General features: G+C 33.7%; 1 protein-coding gene across 1 annotated transcript in view; it reads right to left on the minus strand.

Annotated features, from left to right (window-relative positions):
• Nucleotides 1-16,883, minus strand: part of COL19A1 (collagen type XIX alpha 1 chain) — a 433,347-nt gene that overhangs the window by 380,549 nt on the left and 35,915 nt on the right. Inside the window, exons 4-6 of the mRNA XM_049777641.1 lie at nt 12,079-12,202; nt 7,497-7,772; nt 2,796-2,876 (exon numbers count right to left, since the gene is read on the minus strand). Of these exons, the coding sequence (XP_049633598.1) occupies nt 2,796-2,876; nt 7,497-7,772; nt 12,079-12,202 (481 nt within the window). The remainder of the gene's footprint in view (nt 1-2,795; nt 2,877-7,496; nt 7,773-12,078; nt 12,203-16,883) is intronic.

The following is a 16,883-nucleotide window of genomic DNA, read 5'->3' on the forward strand; positions in this document are numbered from 1 at the left end:
TGCATTGCCAGGGGTTATTCCTTAGTACAGAGTCAAGAATAGTCCCTGAGCACCAAAGGTGACCAAATTCCCTACCCTATAGAAATTAATTTTAGAATATAAAGTGCGATATACTTAATTGAAGTATATTTCATTCACTTATTTGTAAAAAAATAAATCTCCTTTCTGGGGCCAGAGAGATAGCATGGAGGTAAGGTGTTTGCTTTGCATACAGATGGTCAGTGGTTCGAATCCCCGTATCCCATATGGTCCCCTGAGCCTGCCAGAAGCTTGAGCTCTGCCTGGTGTGACCCAAAAACCAAAAAAAAAATCAATCAATCAATCAATCAATCAATCAATAAAAATCTCCTTTCTAACAATTAGTTGGTGTTCTTTTAGTTGGAGGGTTGAAGCTTCGAGTAGAGCTCAAGATATTAATTAATTGCTAGAAATTCTTGTTTTTTAAGACCAGTGTTTTGCTATAGAGTCTGATAATGTGGTGTGTCAAGGCAATATTGTGTCACAGACCACCAGAGCCACCAAGTGGTTCTTGGGAGAAAGTAGGGAGGGGTATTCTTAAATTAGATTAAGTAATACTTAGAACCCATGTAGTCCAGGAGATCAATCCTTTCATGTGTCTTAACCTGTGTACTATCTGTGGTCCCTAGATGATGAATGTGTATATGCATCCTGTAAGTTTATAACATGCTAGACAATATGTAGTAAACATTGATTACCAAAAATCTTCCGAAATGTAGTGTATTTTTTATTTTAAAAACAGGTAGCAGAATTATTTATTAGCTTGGTTTGCAATTCTGAATGTGAAAGTACATGTATTTGTCATTTCAAAATTCTAAACTACAACTTAGAGGAATACAATCCCATATCAGTGTTAGAATGGTAGTAGATACATTTAAATGATTTTTAAATAATTATCTTTCAAACAATATTTTCCCATTTTAAAATACAACATGTTTCTATTTCTTGTTATTCTTCTTTAGGGGAAATGACAATGTTCCCAATGTAATTTTCAGTAGGGAATTAAGCTGTCATTATTATTTTTCAGACAATGATTAATTCCTACATTTTTACTTTATAAAGTTTTTAAAAATACTACTTAATTTTTTTAAATTATATGTAATTTATATTTGTTAAATCAGCTGGTCACATTATTATTCAAAAACCAAATTATGAGCAATAAAAGCTTAAATTGTTTTTAATTTTGGTCTTATTTTGGTTTGGGCCACATTTGCAGCACTTAGGGTGTCACAGATAAAACATATTTAGGACACATGCAAATAAAGCACCTTACCTAGTTCACAATCATTCTAGTCACTTAAATTATTTTTTAGTCACTTAAATACTAAAGAGAATTTCAAAAATTATCAATCAAATTTTTAAAAAATATATACTTATGTTCCCCCAAATATGATCTCCATATATATTTAACTTTTTTATATTATTTCTATAGGAGTGTATAGAACTATCTCTATTAAAATGCCTTTTCCCCACAAGTTCTACTCTGTTAGGTATATGTCAATAAGTCAAGTTATGATTCTTTGGCTCTCTTCTATGAACAAATCATTGGAATATAAGGAATGTTCAATCCTATCTTCTAACCAAACCAAAGTGAGTTTAAATAAGCTTCATAGTGGTTAACCATTAGGAAAATAGCATACCTGGAAAATACAAGAAAGTTCTATTCCCTCTCCTCATTATCTTGTCCTAATGCATTTCTTCTAACTGGTTGTTAATAAAATATCCTTTATAATAAATTAATGCAGTAGAAAAGAGTGAGTTCTTGATTTCTGGAACCACAATAGTAAATTATCTGAATCTGATGAAGGGATCCTGAGAACCCTTAATTATCATCTATTAGGGAGAAACTCAGATAACAGCCTGCTTATAACTCTCATCTTAAGAGAGGGTACCATGAGTGGTTGATAACTTGAACAGCCTTGGGATATTCTGGGTAAAGAATATAAGAATTATTTGTTGATGTTGGGAATCTTCTATATGTACTCACATTGGAATTAGTTCAGGAACTCTTCCAGATATATTAACATTTAATATAATAATGTACGTAACTATTACATATAGAAGAATATAGAAATTATAAAATTAGACATTTAATTTTGTAAGAATAGATATAAGAAACTAATAGTTGTACAATAGGTTTAGGAGTATTAATAATTAGAAGCTAAGAAACTAGCTTTATCTTTTACTGATAGTCTAAATTAAAAAGTCCTTGAAAAATAGATGAAAAGGCATGAAGGCATATTATTTATGTTTTTGAGCCCTGTTCCTTATCCTATAGTTCAGAAGAGAAATGTTTTTGAATAAGGCTTAATGGAAGAAAGGAAGTGAACACACAATTTAGAGACTTGTTAATGCTATACTGGGATAGAATGAACGAGAGATGGGAAAGACAGTGAGTATTATAACAATATAGGCAGAAGATAACATGGTAACAGGAAAAAGAAAAATGCAGATAAAATATACTATCCATGATGACGACAGGCTAGAAGGAACAAGACATAGAGATATGATCCTAGACTTAAAATCTTTATAACTAGAAGATGCTAATATCAAAATATAATTTTGAGAGAAAGACCTTAGTTCTCTTTTATTTATATTGCATATAAAGTGAGGATAAATAATACCTTGGTGTTTATTTTGCAAAAGGAACGTATCAGAAAGCAGTAATTTCTTAGACAAAACTACCTAGTTTCAACAAAAGTTACTCTGTACTGCTCTGGGAAATGAAAAGGTTATTGATATTTTATATTCTTTACATGCACAGAAAATTACCTTACCTTAATATTTGATATTTCACAACATATCTCTTGAGCTACGAAGTCTGAGTTACAGTAGATTTTAAGTTGGTGAAGTTCAATCTATTTAAAAATTAACAATAAGACACATGATTAGATTTCTAGAAATCATATGTGCATACATGATATATATCCTATGTGCAAAAACTATGACAATTTAAGTAATAAAAATAATAGTAGTAGTTCAATTTCTGATACACAATGTAATTTAGGATTCATTATTTTATGGAGCATTTGAGTTAATAACCAAATCAGGTAATGAATACAAGTTTTGACCAATGTTTTAAAGAACAAAAAGATGCATTTGTAAAAAGATTGGTATTATATATTAAAATAAAGCAAGCCCACAAAATTTAGATTATTTTAAATTAAAAAAATTCTGAAAGAAACTGTGATACATCTACATAATAGAATACTATGCAGCATTTGGAAAAATGAAGCCATAAATTTGCTTATACATGGATAGATATGAAAAGCATTATGCTGAGTAAAATGAGTTGAGGGAGAATTGGCACAATAATCTCACCTATTTGTGGGGTATAAGAAACTAAAAGATAGTTTGGTGATAATATCTAGAGACAATAGACATGAGGGCAAAAGAGTCAGTCCATAGTAGGAAATTGCCACAAATAGAAAAGCAGTGCATTTAGGGTAGAGAAGAGTTCACTCTGCCAATTGAAACTTATCACTCTGGACAAGAACTAGGTGATGAAATAAGAAAAAGTAATATGCATGATACCCCTTAATTAACAATAGTACAAACCACAGTGTCTAAGAAGGAAAAAAGCAGACAATGAGAGAGAGAGAGAGAGAAAGAGAGAGAGAGAGAGTGAGAGAGGAAAAGTAAAATGTCTGTCCCAGAGGCAGGCAGGGGAGAGGGTGGGAGGAAAACTGGGGACATTAGTAGTGGGAAATGTATACTAGTGATATAAATTGTATGAATGAAAATCATGAACAATTTTGTAACCACAGTGTTTAAATAAAGTAATAAAAATAAAAGTTAAAAAAATTTATGAAGAAAAAATTGAGTCAAAAGAATAAGTACTTGATATAAAAAACTTTCCAATTTCTATTTTAAGCACAGAAATAAATCATGTTTTTCAATATGGAAAATGTATTTAATGAATATTTAATGTATTTGATATTATAATAAAATAAACTTGAGAACACTATTCTAAAATAATATATTTTCTCCTTCAATTTGCTAATTTGACTAACATATTTTGAGACTTGGTCACAAAATTAAAATTAATACCTTTAAATATGAGATAAAATATGAGAAAATGAATAGTATTATTTGTTGGACAGTTTTATGATAGATATTTACACTATCTGAAATAAGTTTGTGACAAAATTTTATAATTTAATAATTGTAATTTTACATATCGTCTCTTTTCTCTTTCAGTAGAACAAAGATGCTATAGGCATTATTTTGAGGTCCATAAGTACTTTTTATAGAAAAATACTTTTTATTTTCTATAAAATATATATCTTATATATTTACATATATATCTTATATATGTAAATATATCTTATATTTATAAGATATCTTATAAAAAAGCTATAATAAATAATAACCATTATCCCACAATAGCATAATAAGTGTTTAGTTTAGAATACTATATCTAACAACAAAAAAGGGTAAAAAATTAGTGGGGAAAAAGCCATAACAGTTAAGCTATTCTGAGATAACAAAATTAAACTAAATCCATGTAAAGAACTCCAGTGGCCATAATACAGAAGATACGGTTCTTGTCTTGTATGTGGCTAACCTAGGAGACCTGTTCAATCTCTGAAATATAGTATGGTCCCCTGAGCACCATTAATAGTGATCCGTAAAATAAGAGGCAGTATAAGACACTGAACAGAGCCAGATGTGGCAAGAAATATTTTAATTAGACAATAAATATGAAATTATATCATATATTATTCATTTACTATGCTTTTCCTATGAACCATTACTGAACAGAAGAGAGATTACAAATATTTGATGAATTATAATCTAATAAAAATAGGTCTAAATTATCTTTAGAAACTTCAAAACCATTACCAACACAGTATTTTAAAAGAATGTTTAAAGCCCAAGTCTATATTGATATTTCACATAGAATTTGCTAGTTAAAAAATGCTTTATGGACCATGAGAGATAAAATAGGGGGTACAATATGCTTTGCATAGTTATCCCTGGTTTCATGCCTGGCACCACATTCAACCCTCATGCTGCCAGAGCCAGGAGTAGAATAGCTAATGTGGCCCCAAACAAATAAACAATAAACAAACAAGCAAATAGCTATGGTCCCTCACATTGAACTACCAGTCAAGTTGGCTGAGAAGCTCTTGAAAGGGGTTTTGGGCCGCCTAAACACTTCTGAGTAGGGTCTCTCCCATCATTGCACCCCAAATAAATGCAGTGGAATTTTAGTAGGATTAAGAACCATTAAAAAAGTAAACGTGCTGTATTTGTTTCATTTATTATCCCCCCCAAAAAAAGTTGGTGACAGTCACATGCCTTTAATTTTAACTCCAAATGAAAAATGACTCCATGTTTAACTGTGAAATACTGTAGTATTAAAATGATCATATCAGGGTTTTTCACGAAGATGAATCTGATACTTTGAGCTTCAACTTGGGACTAATATCTCCTCAATCAGAAGTTAATAAGACACAACGATTGAACCTTCAGAAATTGAGCACTGAGACTGGACCACACACATGCAGAAACTTGCCATTCTTTCCTTGCAGTCTCTCCCCTCATTAGTCTTTCGGGGAACTAGATTCTAGTCCCAAAATTCTGTACTTGCAACAAGTTTGCCGACCACTCCTTACTGCTGTAGCTAAGAATTCCAAGAAGCCAAGGGGCTGTAGCAATAATATCTTGCCCAAGGTGTTTACTTGTCTTGCATGCAGCTGACCAGGTTTCAGCCCCAGCACCCCCATGGTGACCTGAATCTGGCAGAAGTGATCTCTGAGTATAGAGCCAGGAGTAAGCCCTGAGGACAACTAAGTTTGGTCCCCAAACAAACAAAACAAACAAAATAAAAGCATTAAAAAATTCTCTGAAGCCCAACTACCTATCTATCTTCTTTTCACCAACTTCAAAAATTCAATCCTCTTTTTTTTTTTTTTTCAGTTCACTGTACTTCCTTTTTTGTATTTGGCGAGACCTTCTGAAGCGTTGTTTGTTAGTACTGATGCTAATTCTATCATTTATTATTTCTGACAGTCACAATTTATAGTCATCATCTTTAATCCCTCCATTACAATTCAAGATCTTTGAGAACAGAAGAAGAAGTTTGGGTTTTCTCTCCCACTCTTTAATGTCATGGAAAAATATAAGAATTTACAGACTGCTATGTACAAAGCGTAATATACAACTGTATACATACTCTATACACTTATATTAATAATGTTATCAACATTATTTTTGTAATTGAAAATAATAAAACAAACAGCTTAATAGTTAAATTAGCTGATTGTAACAGTTAAGATGATAAACTAGATTTAAAGTTTAATCTATTTTATCCAGACGATATTTCAATGAAGCCCTGGTGTTTTGATTTCTAGACTGGATTATGATCAAGATTATTTTGCTGATCATCAATAGGCCCTAGTTATGATTTGCTAACTGTCTCTAAAGGAGACAGTTTTTAAAATATTATATTAAATAACTATATATTTATTTCTTTCAATAAAACTTATAAATAGAACACTGGTAGAAGATGTAGCTGTATAGAATTTTGCATTTAAAATACTTGCATTGTTAATTGCCTTTGTTCACATCACTAAATTCAGATTATTTAATTTTTTCCCATAATTTCACTCAAAAGAAAATGTGCAATCATCAATGTAGAAATATCAAAATTTTTATTTATTTGGCTTTTTGGGGACCATGCTCATGGTGCTCAGGGTTTACTCCTGGTTCTGTGCTCAGAACTACTCTGACAATGCTCTGGGAACTATATGTGATGCCAGAAACCAAACTCAGGTCAACTGCATTAATAGTTAGTTCCCTACCTATTGTACTATGCATGGCTCCAGACCCATGTATCTTACTTTTAAAGGTTATATGCCTTTTCAGTTGGTGAAATCAATAATAAATCTACAGCATCGGAATATTAAATCTGATTTTATAAAACTGTTCACCTGAAATGTTTTACTGTCTAGCTATTCTCATCTATATGTTCTACGTATATAATTAGAAGATGTTTCAGTTCAATAGGATAGCAAATAAACAATTACAATATTATGAAAAATTATATGCAATACAAAATAATTTTAATTCTTAGCATGAATAAATAGCCTATTGTTTTGGAATGAAAAACGAGATAATCTGGAACCACTTAATTTAAAGTTCATCTTTTTCTAGTCATTGCTATTCAAAACATATGAACTTAAACCAAGCATACTTTCTGCATCAGATTTTCAAATTTTACTAAATTTAATTTTAATAGCTTTATTTTTCAAATTCACAAGCTAGAGAAATGGAATGACAACAAAAATAATATATGCCAAAATACAGTTGGAAATACATAGCTATCCTTCACACAGTCATTGGCATAATAATTTAAAGTGATGGGAAATGAATGCATAATGCAGTAATTGAAGAATGAACATTTTAGAAAGATAATATGTTTTAATTTAAAGTTTTTACTAGTTTTTCTTCACAAAAACTTAACAACTCACATCCACAGGTTTGCCATCTGATGCACGAGCTGCAATCACAGTTCTGCCATGAACATCCACTGTATCCTTTTCATCGGTATGACGACTGGCAATTAAATTACAATCCATGTAGAGTGAAATGCTCCGAGATTGTATACCAATACCAAGTTTATGCCACTGACGATCAAACAAAGGTCGGATTTCTCGATTTTTAAAAACGTAGTTCAATACATCTCCCTCAGGAGCTCGGAACATAAATTCAACCACCTTCTTTCCTCCATCAACAACAAGAGAAACCTGCAAAATTGTAAATTATCTTTAAAGATTTTTAAATCTATGTATAAAATCATCATTAAAGCACAACAATTAAAAATAAATATGCTTTTTAATTAAATTAAAAATCATATGCTTGTATCTCAACTTAGGAAAAGTTTAGATAACAACTGTAGCCACCATTCTTTAACATAAAAGCTACAACATTTTTAACTTTAATTTTATTTTATTGAAACCATTGTAATTCATAGTTGGGTTTCAGGCATACAATGAATCAGGGTCAATCCCACCACTAGTGACCACCTCCCTCCATCAATGTTCCTTGATTGCAACCCATATCATCAGCCCCAGTTCCCAAGCCTGCCAATATAACAGGCCCATTTAAAGTTTAGAGTGTTAAAGTTTGGGTCTCTTGATTTCATCTTTGTTGCCTTTTGTTTGGATATATAGTTCAATCCTTTTTATTCAGCTCTATCCCTCAAAGCACTTGAGATCACTTCACCTGCACTCCCTGCCCATCCTTTCATTTTGTTTTTTTCTCCTCCTCTACTCAATTTAGTTTCTTCTCCTTGCTATATTTCAGGCCAAGGGTGTTTGAGTTAACTTTTATTTAAACAATTTCATTTCTTCATGCAGCTATTCAAAATACCACATATAAGTGATATCATCCTGTATTTATTCTTATTCTTCTGACTTACTTTATTTAATATAATATCTTCTAGTTCTAATCATGTTGCTGCAAATTGCATGATTCCATCTTTCCTTTCAGCTATGTAGTATTCCATTGTATATGTGTACCACATCTTCATGATCCACTTGTCTTTTGTTGGACATCTACAGTGATTCCAAGTCTTAGTTATTGTGCTGAGTGCTGTAATTAGTAGAAGTGTGCATACATCCTTTTGGATGAATAATTGTATTCTTGGGGATAGATACCCAAAAGTGGAATTGCTGGGTCAAATGGCAGCTCAATTTTGAGTTTACTGAGAATCCTCCATTCTGTTTTCCATGGGAGTTGGACCAGGCAGCATTCCCACCAACAGTAGTTGAGAATTTCTTTCTCAAATTTCCCTGACAACACATATTTTTCCCAGTATTTTTGATATGTGCCATCCTCATTGGTGTAAGATATCTCACTTTTGTCTTGATTTGGATTTTCTTAAATATAAGTGATGATGAGCATTTTTTTCATGTGCCCTTTGACCATCTGCTGGTCTTCCTCATAGAGGTGTCTGTTCATTTTCTCTCCCCAAACTTTAGTTTTTGTGGAGGTTTTTTTTTTATTTTTGCTGATTCATTAATTTTAATTTTTATTTCTCTAGCAGTAAAGTCTATTTTTATCTCTTTTTATAAAAAAAAAAAAAACCTTCACCAGTGCAACATTCCCATCACCAATGTCCCAAGTGTCCCTCCTCCCCACCCCACCCCGACCTGTGCTCTGAAAAGGCTTTCTACTTCCCTCATTTAGTCACGTTTTTCTATGATGGTTTTCAGTGTAATTATTTCTCTAACTGCACCCATCACTCTCTGTGGTGAGTTTGATGTCATGAGCTGGACCTTCCAGTCCTCCTCTCTTTTGTCACTGAGAAACATTGCAAAAGTGTCTTTTATTTTTCTCAAAACACATAGATGAGTGAGACCATTTTGAGTCTATCTCTCTCCCTCTGATTTATTTCACTCAGCATAATAGATTCCATATACATCCATGAATAGGAAAATTTCATGACTTCATTTCCTCTGATGGCTGCATAATATTCTATTGTATATAAATAACACAGTTTCTTTAGCCATTCATCTGTTGAGGAGCATCTAGGCTGTTTCCAGATTCTGGCTATTGTAAATAGTGCTGCAATGAATATAGGTGTGAGGAAGGGATTTTTGTGGAGTTTTTAGGTTTTGTGGCTTTTAGAGTACTTTGTGTATCCTTGATATCAAATCTTTATCTGAAGTATTGAGTGTAAAATTTTTCTCCCACTAAATTAGCTGTATTTTAGTTTTAGTCCAAAATGTTGATTGTGTTTTTTGTCATACAGAAAACTTTTTAGTTTAATGTGCTTCTTTTTTATTCATATTTGATATATAGTCCTTGCCATTGCTATACTATCATTGAAGACTTCTTTGAAGTATAAATATTGGAGGTTTTTTCCCTATGTTTTCCTCAAAACGCTTTTTGGATTTGGGTCAAATCTCAAGGTCTTCAATCCACTTGTAATTAATTTTTGTAAGGTGTGAGATATGGGTCTATCTTTAATTTCTTACATATAGTTATCCAATTGTTCCAACACCATTTATTAAAGAGACTGTCTTTGTTCCATCTCAAGTTCTTGGCTCCTTTGTCAAAACTATTTTGGTCTTGTGAATGTATTATGCTCCATTTTGGGGATAACATCAAAGACTATGCATGTCAATCTATGCAAATATGCACATATATGCACAATTATATAATTGTGAATAATTCAAGAATAATTAATTTCTATTAACATAGAAATAAATCATTAAACTGACATTTTGATGGCTTCAAACAAAATACATTTCATCCTGAATTATGATTTAGCCTAAGTTTCTCCATCTTACTATATCAGCCATTTAAAACACTACCATGTTCTGAAACTCTCCCCTCTCTGGACTGACCTTTCAGTTACCTCCCCACCATATCTTAAACCTCCCAACTATGTCCTGAACAAAGTGCTAATTCATCAAAAAGCAGGAAGAAACTGGTGGTTTGATAGTTCTCAAGAGAAGGTGAACAATATAACCTCCACATGGATCTACCTAATCATTGGAAAGGGCATAAGAAAATTATGCCCTTTTAAAGCCTAAAAGGAAACCCCTTGCCCAAGGCTGAGATCATTCTCCTAAATGGGAGGACCCTGACTGGTCAGCTTCAGGATTCAATGTTTGTTAGACTTGTGATTTGTGCATAATAAATTTTTTAATAAAAAGCTCATATTTTGTGTGATCTTTTGGATACTGGACCTTAATAATAGAGAATATACTAATTCAACCTAGCCATCTCCATCATAAAACAGTGCATAATATTAAAAATTAAAATGCGCAATGAAAGAAGAAGCATCTTATACAAATGGTACCTTACAAAAGAAGCCTGTCAAAAATAATTTTTAGATTTATTTCCCACTTCTGTAGAATCTACATCCTCTCCATCTCCCATAAATAACATTAGATTCCTGCTCTCCCTGTGCCTTTGTTTGGATAAACTATTCTTTCTATGCACCAATATTCCCACATAACTCTATTTCCTCTACCACTCTTGTCATGTTTTAATTAATTAATTTACATCAATTTTCTAGATCTTATATCCTGAGACCTTATCTTCTGTAAGTCTAAAAATTATATTTTAAAAATATTGAGGAACTATGTTTTACAATACTGTTAATGATGGTTTCATGCATATATCAGCCCAACACCATGTACACCATCAAAATAGCTACTTCTTTTCACCAAGGTCCTAAAGTCTTCTTTCAATTCCTCCTTCATGAACTCAGTTCTGTGGAACCAACTTTCTGGTTCTGCTTGTTTTTAGCCATTGTTTTTGCTCCATTCCAAATCCCACAGAGAACACTATGTATCTATTAATCTTCTATTGACTAACATACTAGCATTATAATCTCATTTCATTTTTGTAGTTGAAAATTGCATGTTTTTTATCCATTTCTGAAAAACCTTAATACCTAGGTGTTCAATATGATTTATTGGCAAAATCATATGTATACGTACTCTCACAATTTGTTAAGGATTGTCAGATAAAACAATGGACCTTTTAAAGTAATATATATATATATATATGCCAGGAATGTCAAGAGATAAATAAGTTACTTAAAAGGTGCTATTAGTGTCAGTAAATCAGTAATAAAGAAAGGGAGTTTGGGGGTTAGAGAGATAGCACAGCAGCATTTGCCTTGCAAGCAGCTGACCCAGGACCTAAGGTGGTTGGTTTGAATCCCGGTGTCCCATATGGTCCCCCGTGCCTGCCAGGGGATATTTCTGAGCAGATAGCCAGGAGTAACCCCTGAGTGCTGCCGGGTGTGACCCAAAAACCAAAAATTAAAAAAAGAAAGGGAGTTTGATCATATTTAAACAAAATATCAATGTCATTTTAATTATTATACTTTCATATTACATATTAATTATATCAATATGAGAATTTTATCTATGAAAATATTTGTTTCCCCAAAGATGATAACTTTGAAGGAGAATTTTTATATATTAGCTCTACTCCCAAAGTTGAGCACATAGTTAATTTCGAAATCAATCTAATCCAAAGTGGACAAGGAAGAAACAACTAATGAGAACAGGTCTCATATTTTCTTACCTGTGGCATATTCTGCTGGTTTAAAACTTGCCATAGAAACCACCGTTCCTTCTTGGTATTTCTTCTTACTCGAAACATGGCTACTATAGCATATTCGTCAGGAAGGCCATTGGGAAATATCTTACTGTCGAGGAAAGCAATGAACTTTTAAAAGAAAACTAAAGATGATGCAGAAAGCAAATCTAAATACAAAGTTCTATATAGCACATCTGAGCTAATTTTTTCTCAATGACTTCATAATACCTTTTGATTTTCAAGTAATCTATATAATGGATGAGCCACCAGGTCTACATTACTACAGTTTCAGGAAACTATAATACCAAGAAATGTTTAGAGATAAAATATCTTCTGAAAAGGAATCATTCTGTTGCTAGTTTAGGATGAAGGCTGAATCTAGTTCATAGGCAAGAATGATGCCCTGATATGACTGGAGGCAAGCAGAGACCACCAGAACTAAAAATCCTTCTCTTTAGGCACCTATCTAGCAATTATTCTTATCTGAAAAAGAAACAAGCTAAAACAGCATGAGAAAACATCAATATACAATCACTTTCTCCCCACTCCCAGTAGTTTGGGGCACTCCATTTTCAAGTTGCTCACATCCCAAGGCTGGGTGCTTAATTTCTCCTTTTTACTTTATGGTACTCAATTCTGGAGTTGTCTGTGCCTTTGTTTCCAGCCCATTATTTCTTTTACTTTGGCATTCTAGAGAAAACCACATCCTCCTTAGAATTAATATCCTCCATTAATAAATATATTTAGCCATTCTATCTTCTAAAATTCTTTTCTGCAAGGAGACACAATAATCTAGTAAAGTTGAGACTGACTTTTCCTTTTCCTGAAATGTATATAAACTTGACTCTCAGAACCAGGGGCCCCCTGATTACCCAGAGTAGTGAGATTAGTTCCTATGCAGGAATATCAAGTAAGTATAAGATACAGTAACAATAGCTGCCCTATTGTGATGGCAGGACTTTCTTTGCAGAGGTGATCAGGCCGGTAGTTTTTAGGGCTTATTTTATGCACCTTGCTTTTTCTAGACTTTCTGTAGGTGGGTGTTAGAACTTGGGACTGTGGAAAAGTAAGGAAAAGGTTAAATTGTTGTGTCTGTGATACACCTTTATAAGAAAAATAATGTTGAGATTTAATCACACTGACAAACAGTAGATTGTACATGATGAATAAATAAAGAATGCCCTAGTTTAAGTGGTGGAGAAAAAAATTTCAAAGATTTCTGAAAATAAGTAAATACCTTTTCCAAGCTTCTACAAATGAGTTTTCTCTATACTTATTTCTTAGCATCAATTTAAGGACCAATACTAAATATAACAGACCTTTATTCCCCTTTATTCTTTATTCCCACCAGACACACAAAAAAGGAAAACTCTTCCTAAATTGCAGAAAAAAGCACAAAAAATATTTCCAATTCTTTTTTCTTCTCTCAAATACTAGTCTCATTGGAACCAGAAGAAGCTCAGGGAATTTTTACAATGAACATATCCTTATATTTAGACACTCATTATAAAACTACGTGTAAGCTTACTTTTTAAAAGTCCGTCTGCATTACAATCTGAAAGTGCTGCAAGGCAAAAATCTTGAAATACTTTTAAAAATTTTTAAATTTTAGGAAATGTAAGTAAAAAACTATCTCGAAGAACATACACTGGAGAATTTGTTTAGATAAATAGTATAATAATTGAAATGATAAATATTCTTTGAAATATTTGATAGGGTCTATTGAAACTGGGCACCAACCAACTTATTCTGACAAAACTTTCATGGACAATTTTGAATTTTTGTTTTAGTCTTTGGGCTTTGGAGAGGTCAAATGTGTTCGGGGGAATAAGAAAAAAATTATGGAAAATATTTTCTGGAGTAAAGTTCTTATTTCTACTTGTTCAGAAATAAAATATTATTTATGTATGTATGTATACAATACTTTATGCTATGCTTTTTAACTGTTTATATATTATAAATTATGTATATGATATATTCCTATATTATATAATATATAACATTATATAATATATAATATTATAATACTTGTATACATAAAGTCATTCCAACACCGACACCACCAGAGTACCTATTTTCCCTCCACCAGTTATCCCAGTCACTCCAGCCTTCCTAGCCTCCTCACCAACCACCCACCATCCAAATTCCCCATCCTCCCACCCATCCTCTCTCATTCCTGTAAGCTTAGTTCTGTAGACAAAATCCTATTTTGATGACTTTGGACATTTTTTGCTTTTCTATCATGTTTTAATGTTTTATTAAATCACACACAGTTTGAGGGAAATTGAGGATAACAGGGGGAGTGAAAACAGCTGACAAGGAATTATCAAGCATCACAAAGAGAAAAACAAGGGTGCTGAAGATTTATGGTCAAACGAAGGAGGCAAAAACAAGGTAGGAAGAAGTGTATGGGTCTAGATACCCCGATCACCTAGTCATAGAACTGAGCAAACAGGTTTAGTGCCAGACCCTTTGATCTTCAAAGTCGCATCAGCCTTAACTGCAATTTAGTTTGTGTAAACCCATTTGCTTGTCTACTTCTTAGATTTCGCTTTTGAAGGTATAAAAAACGCATTGGATATTTTGTTCAGGACAGAGAGTTTTCAGGGCTTTATGAACTCTTAGGGTGTGCAAATAAGCTTTTTTCTCTTCCACCACTGTGTGGCTGCAATTTGATTTCTTTGATTTTCCCTAACATGTTGAGAGATTTTATTATTAATATAATCATTACTATTATTACTATTATTATTGTAGAGCTGATGAAACCTACACACATATAGATAAATAAAGCTAAACTCCTGAATTTCCACAAAATCAATAAGTTAATATAATTTATTAAAAACTCTCTTAACAGGTTATACATTGCTAAATTAAAAGTATAAATAATTGGAGAAATTGTGAGTGCTGCCTGTGTGTGTCTGTCTCCTGTCCTGTAGCTTGAACCTCTTGGGAGTGGGCCAAAAAGAGGCTCCAGAAAACTCGCTCTCCCAGAGGCTCATTCAAGGGCGGGCACACCAAGGAACTGCTTCACAACATGAAAACTGGCTACAAGCAGTACTTTGCAGAAGTCAAGTCCCCTGTTTGTGATGTCAGGCTGGAAAAATCTATGAAACTACGCCTGCCCAGTGGAGCCCAACCATGAGAAATTGTGAGTGCTGCCTGTGTGTGTCTGTCTCCTGTCCTGTAGCTTGAACCTCTTGGGAGTAGGCCAAAGAGAAGATCCAGCAGAGCACAGCCACATAGCGAAGTGGAGCGCCCGTGTACTCTTTCTAAGAAAAGAACACCATTGAAACAAGAAGAAAAAAAATCACACTAAGAACTGCGCTGGAGGCTGAAATCTGCTGGAACTCAGAGGCCAACACCCCTATCTGCCTGTCTTCTATGCTGTGCTCCATTTTCGGCCTGATTTCATCCTGTGTGTGACTCATCTACAGACAGCTCACCTTCCCTGGAGCCTTTCCTGGAGATGAGTTTACAAGACCAGGAAGGGGAAGCCACTGAACTCTGCTGGAACTGAGATGCCAGCACCCCTACCTGCCTGTCTTCTGTGCTGTGCTCCATTATTGGTCTGAAATCATCCTGTGTGTGGCTCATCTGCAGATGGCTCGCCTTCCCTGGAGCCTTTCCTGGAACTGAGCTTACACGCCCAGAAAGGGGAAACCGCTGAACTCTGCTGGAACTCAGATGCCAGCACACCTATCTGCCTGTATATTGTGCTCTGCTCGATTTTTGGCCTGATTTTATCCTGTGTGTGGCTCATTTAAGGATGGCTCACCTTCCCCTGGAGCATTCCCTGGAGGTGAATTTACAAGCCCAGAAAGGGTGGAGCCAGAGGAGCACGGCCATTCCACTTCACTTCCCAGACATGCACATTATTTAGCCAATGAATACAACCACAACCATGTAGAAAAACCCAAATACAAGTGTGACAATGGGGAAACAATGCAGGCCAGCGCCAGACATAGAGAATGACAATAGAAACTCTGATGACTTGAACATGACCAACCAACTAGTCAGTCTCTCAGATAAGAAGTTTAGAGTCGCAATATGGAAGATGTTCAAAGAACTCAAAGAAAGTACAGAAGAGAACACTAATAAGAATTAAGAGTATATAAAGATAGAAATCAGAAAACTCCAAACTAAAATTTCAGGTCAAATAACAGGTCTAAAAAATTCAGTAAATGAATTGAAGAAAAACATGGATGAGCTTTCCCATGGGTTAACAGCAGCTGAGGATAGAATCAGTACACTGGAAGATGAGATGAATAACAACTCCATACAGCAGAAGAAATTGGAAAAAAGCTAAAGCAAATGATCAAGCTATAGAAAACTTACTCAAAGAATGGGAACAGATGAAAATAGAAGTCTATGGTAAGCTCAACAGAAACAACTTAAGAATCATTGGAGTACCAGAGACTCAGGAAGAAAATCTCCAGGAAGAATCAACTGTCAAGAATATCATTAAAGAGAAACTACCAGAGCTAATGAATACATGCTATCAAATCCTGCATGCCTGAAGAGTACCAACTAAAATTGACCTCAGGAAAAACACCCCAGGACACATCCTAGTCACAATTACAAATCCCACAGATAGAGATAGAATTCTGAAAGCAGCAAGATTGAAAAGAGAAATTACAATCAAGGGAACATCCTTGAGATTTACTGCATACCTGTCACCAGAAACACTCAAGGCCAGAAAGCAGTGGTGGGACATAGTGACAAAACTCTATGAAATAAATGCTTGGCCTAGAATACTGCACCCAGCAAAACTCACTTTCAGGTTTGAAGGA

Source organism: Suncus etruscus, chromosome 7 (genome assembly GCF_024139225.1).
Source record: "Suncus etruscus isolate mSunEtr1 chromosome 7, mSunEtr1.pri.cur, whole genome shotgun sequence".
Lineage (NCBI taxonomy): Eukaryota > Metazoa > Chordata > Mammalia > Eulipotyphla > Soricidae > Suncus > Suncus etruscus.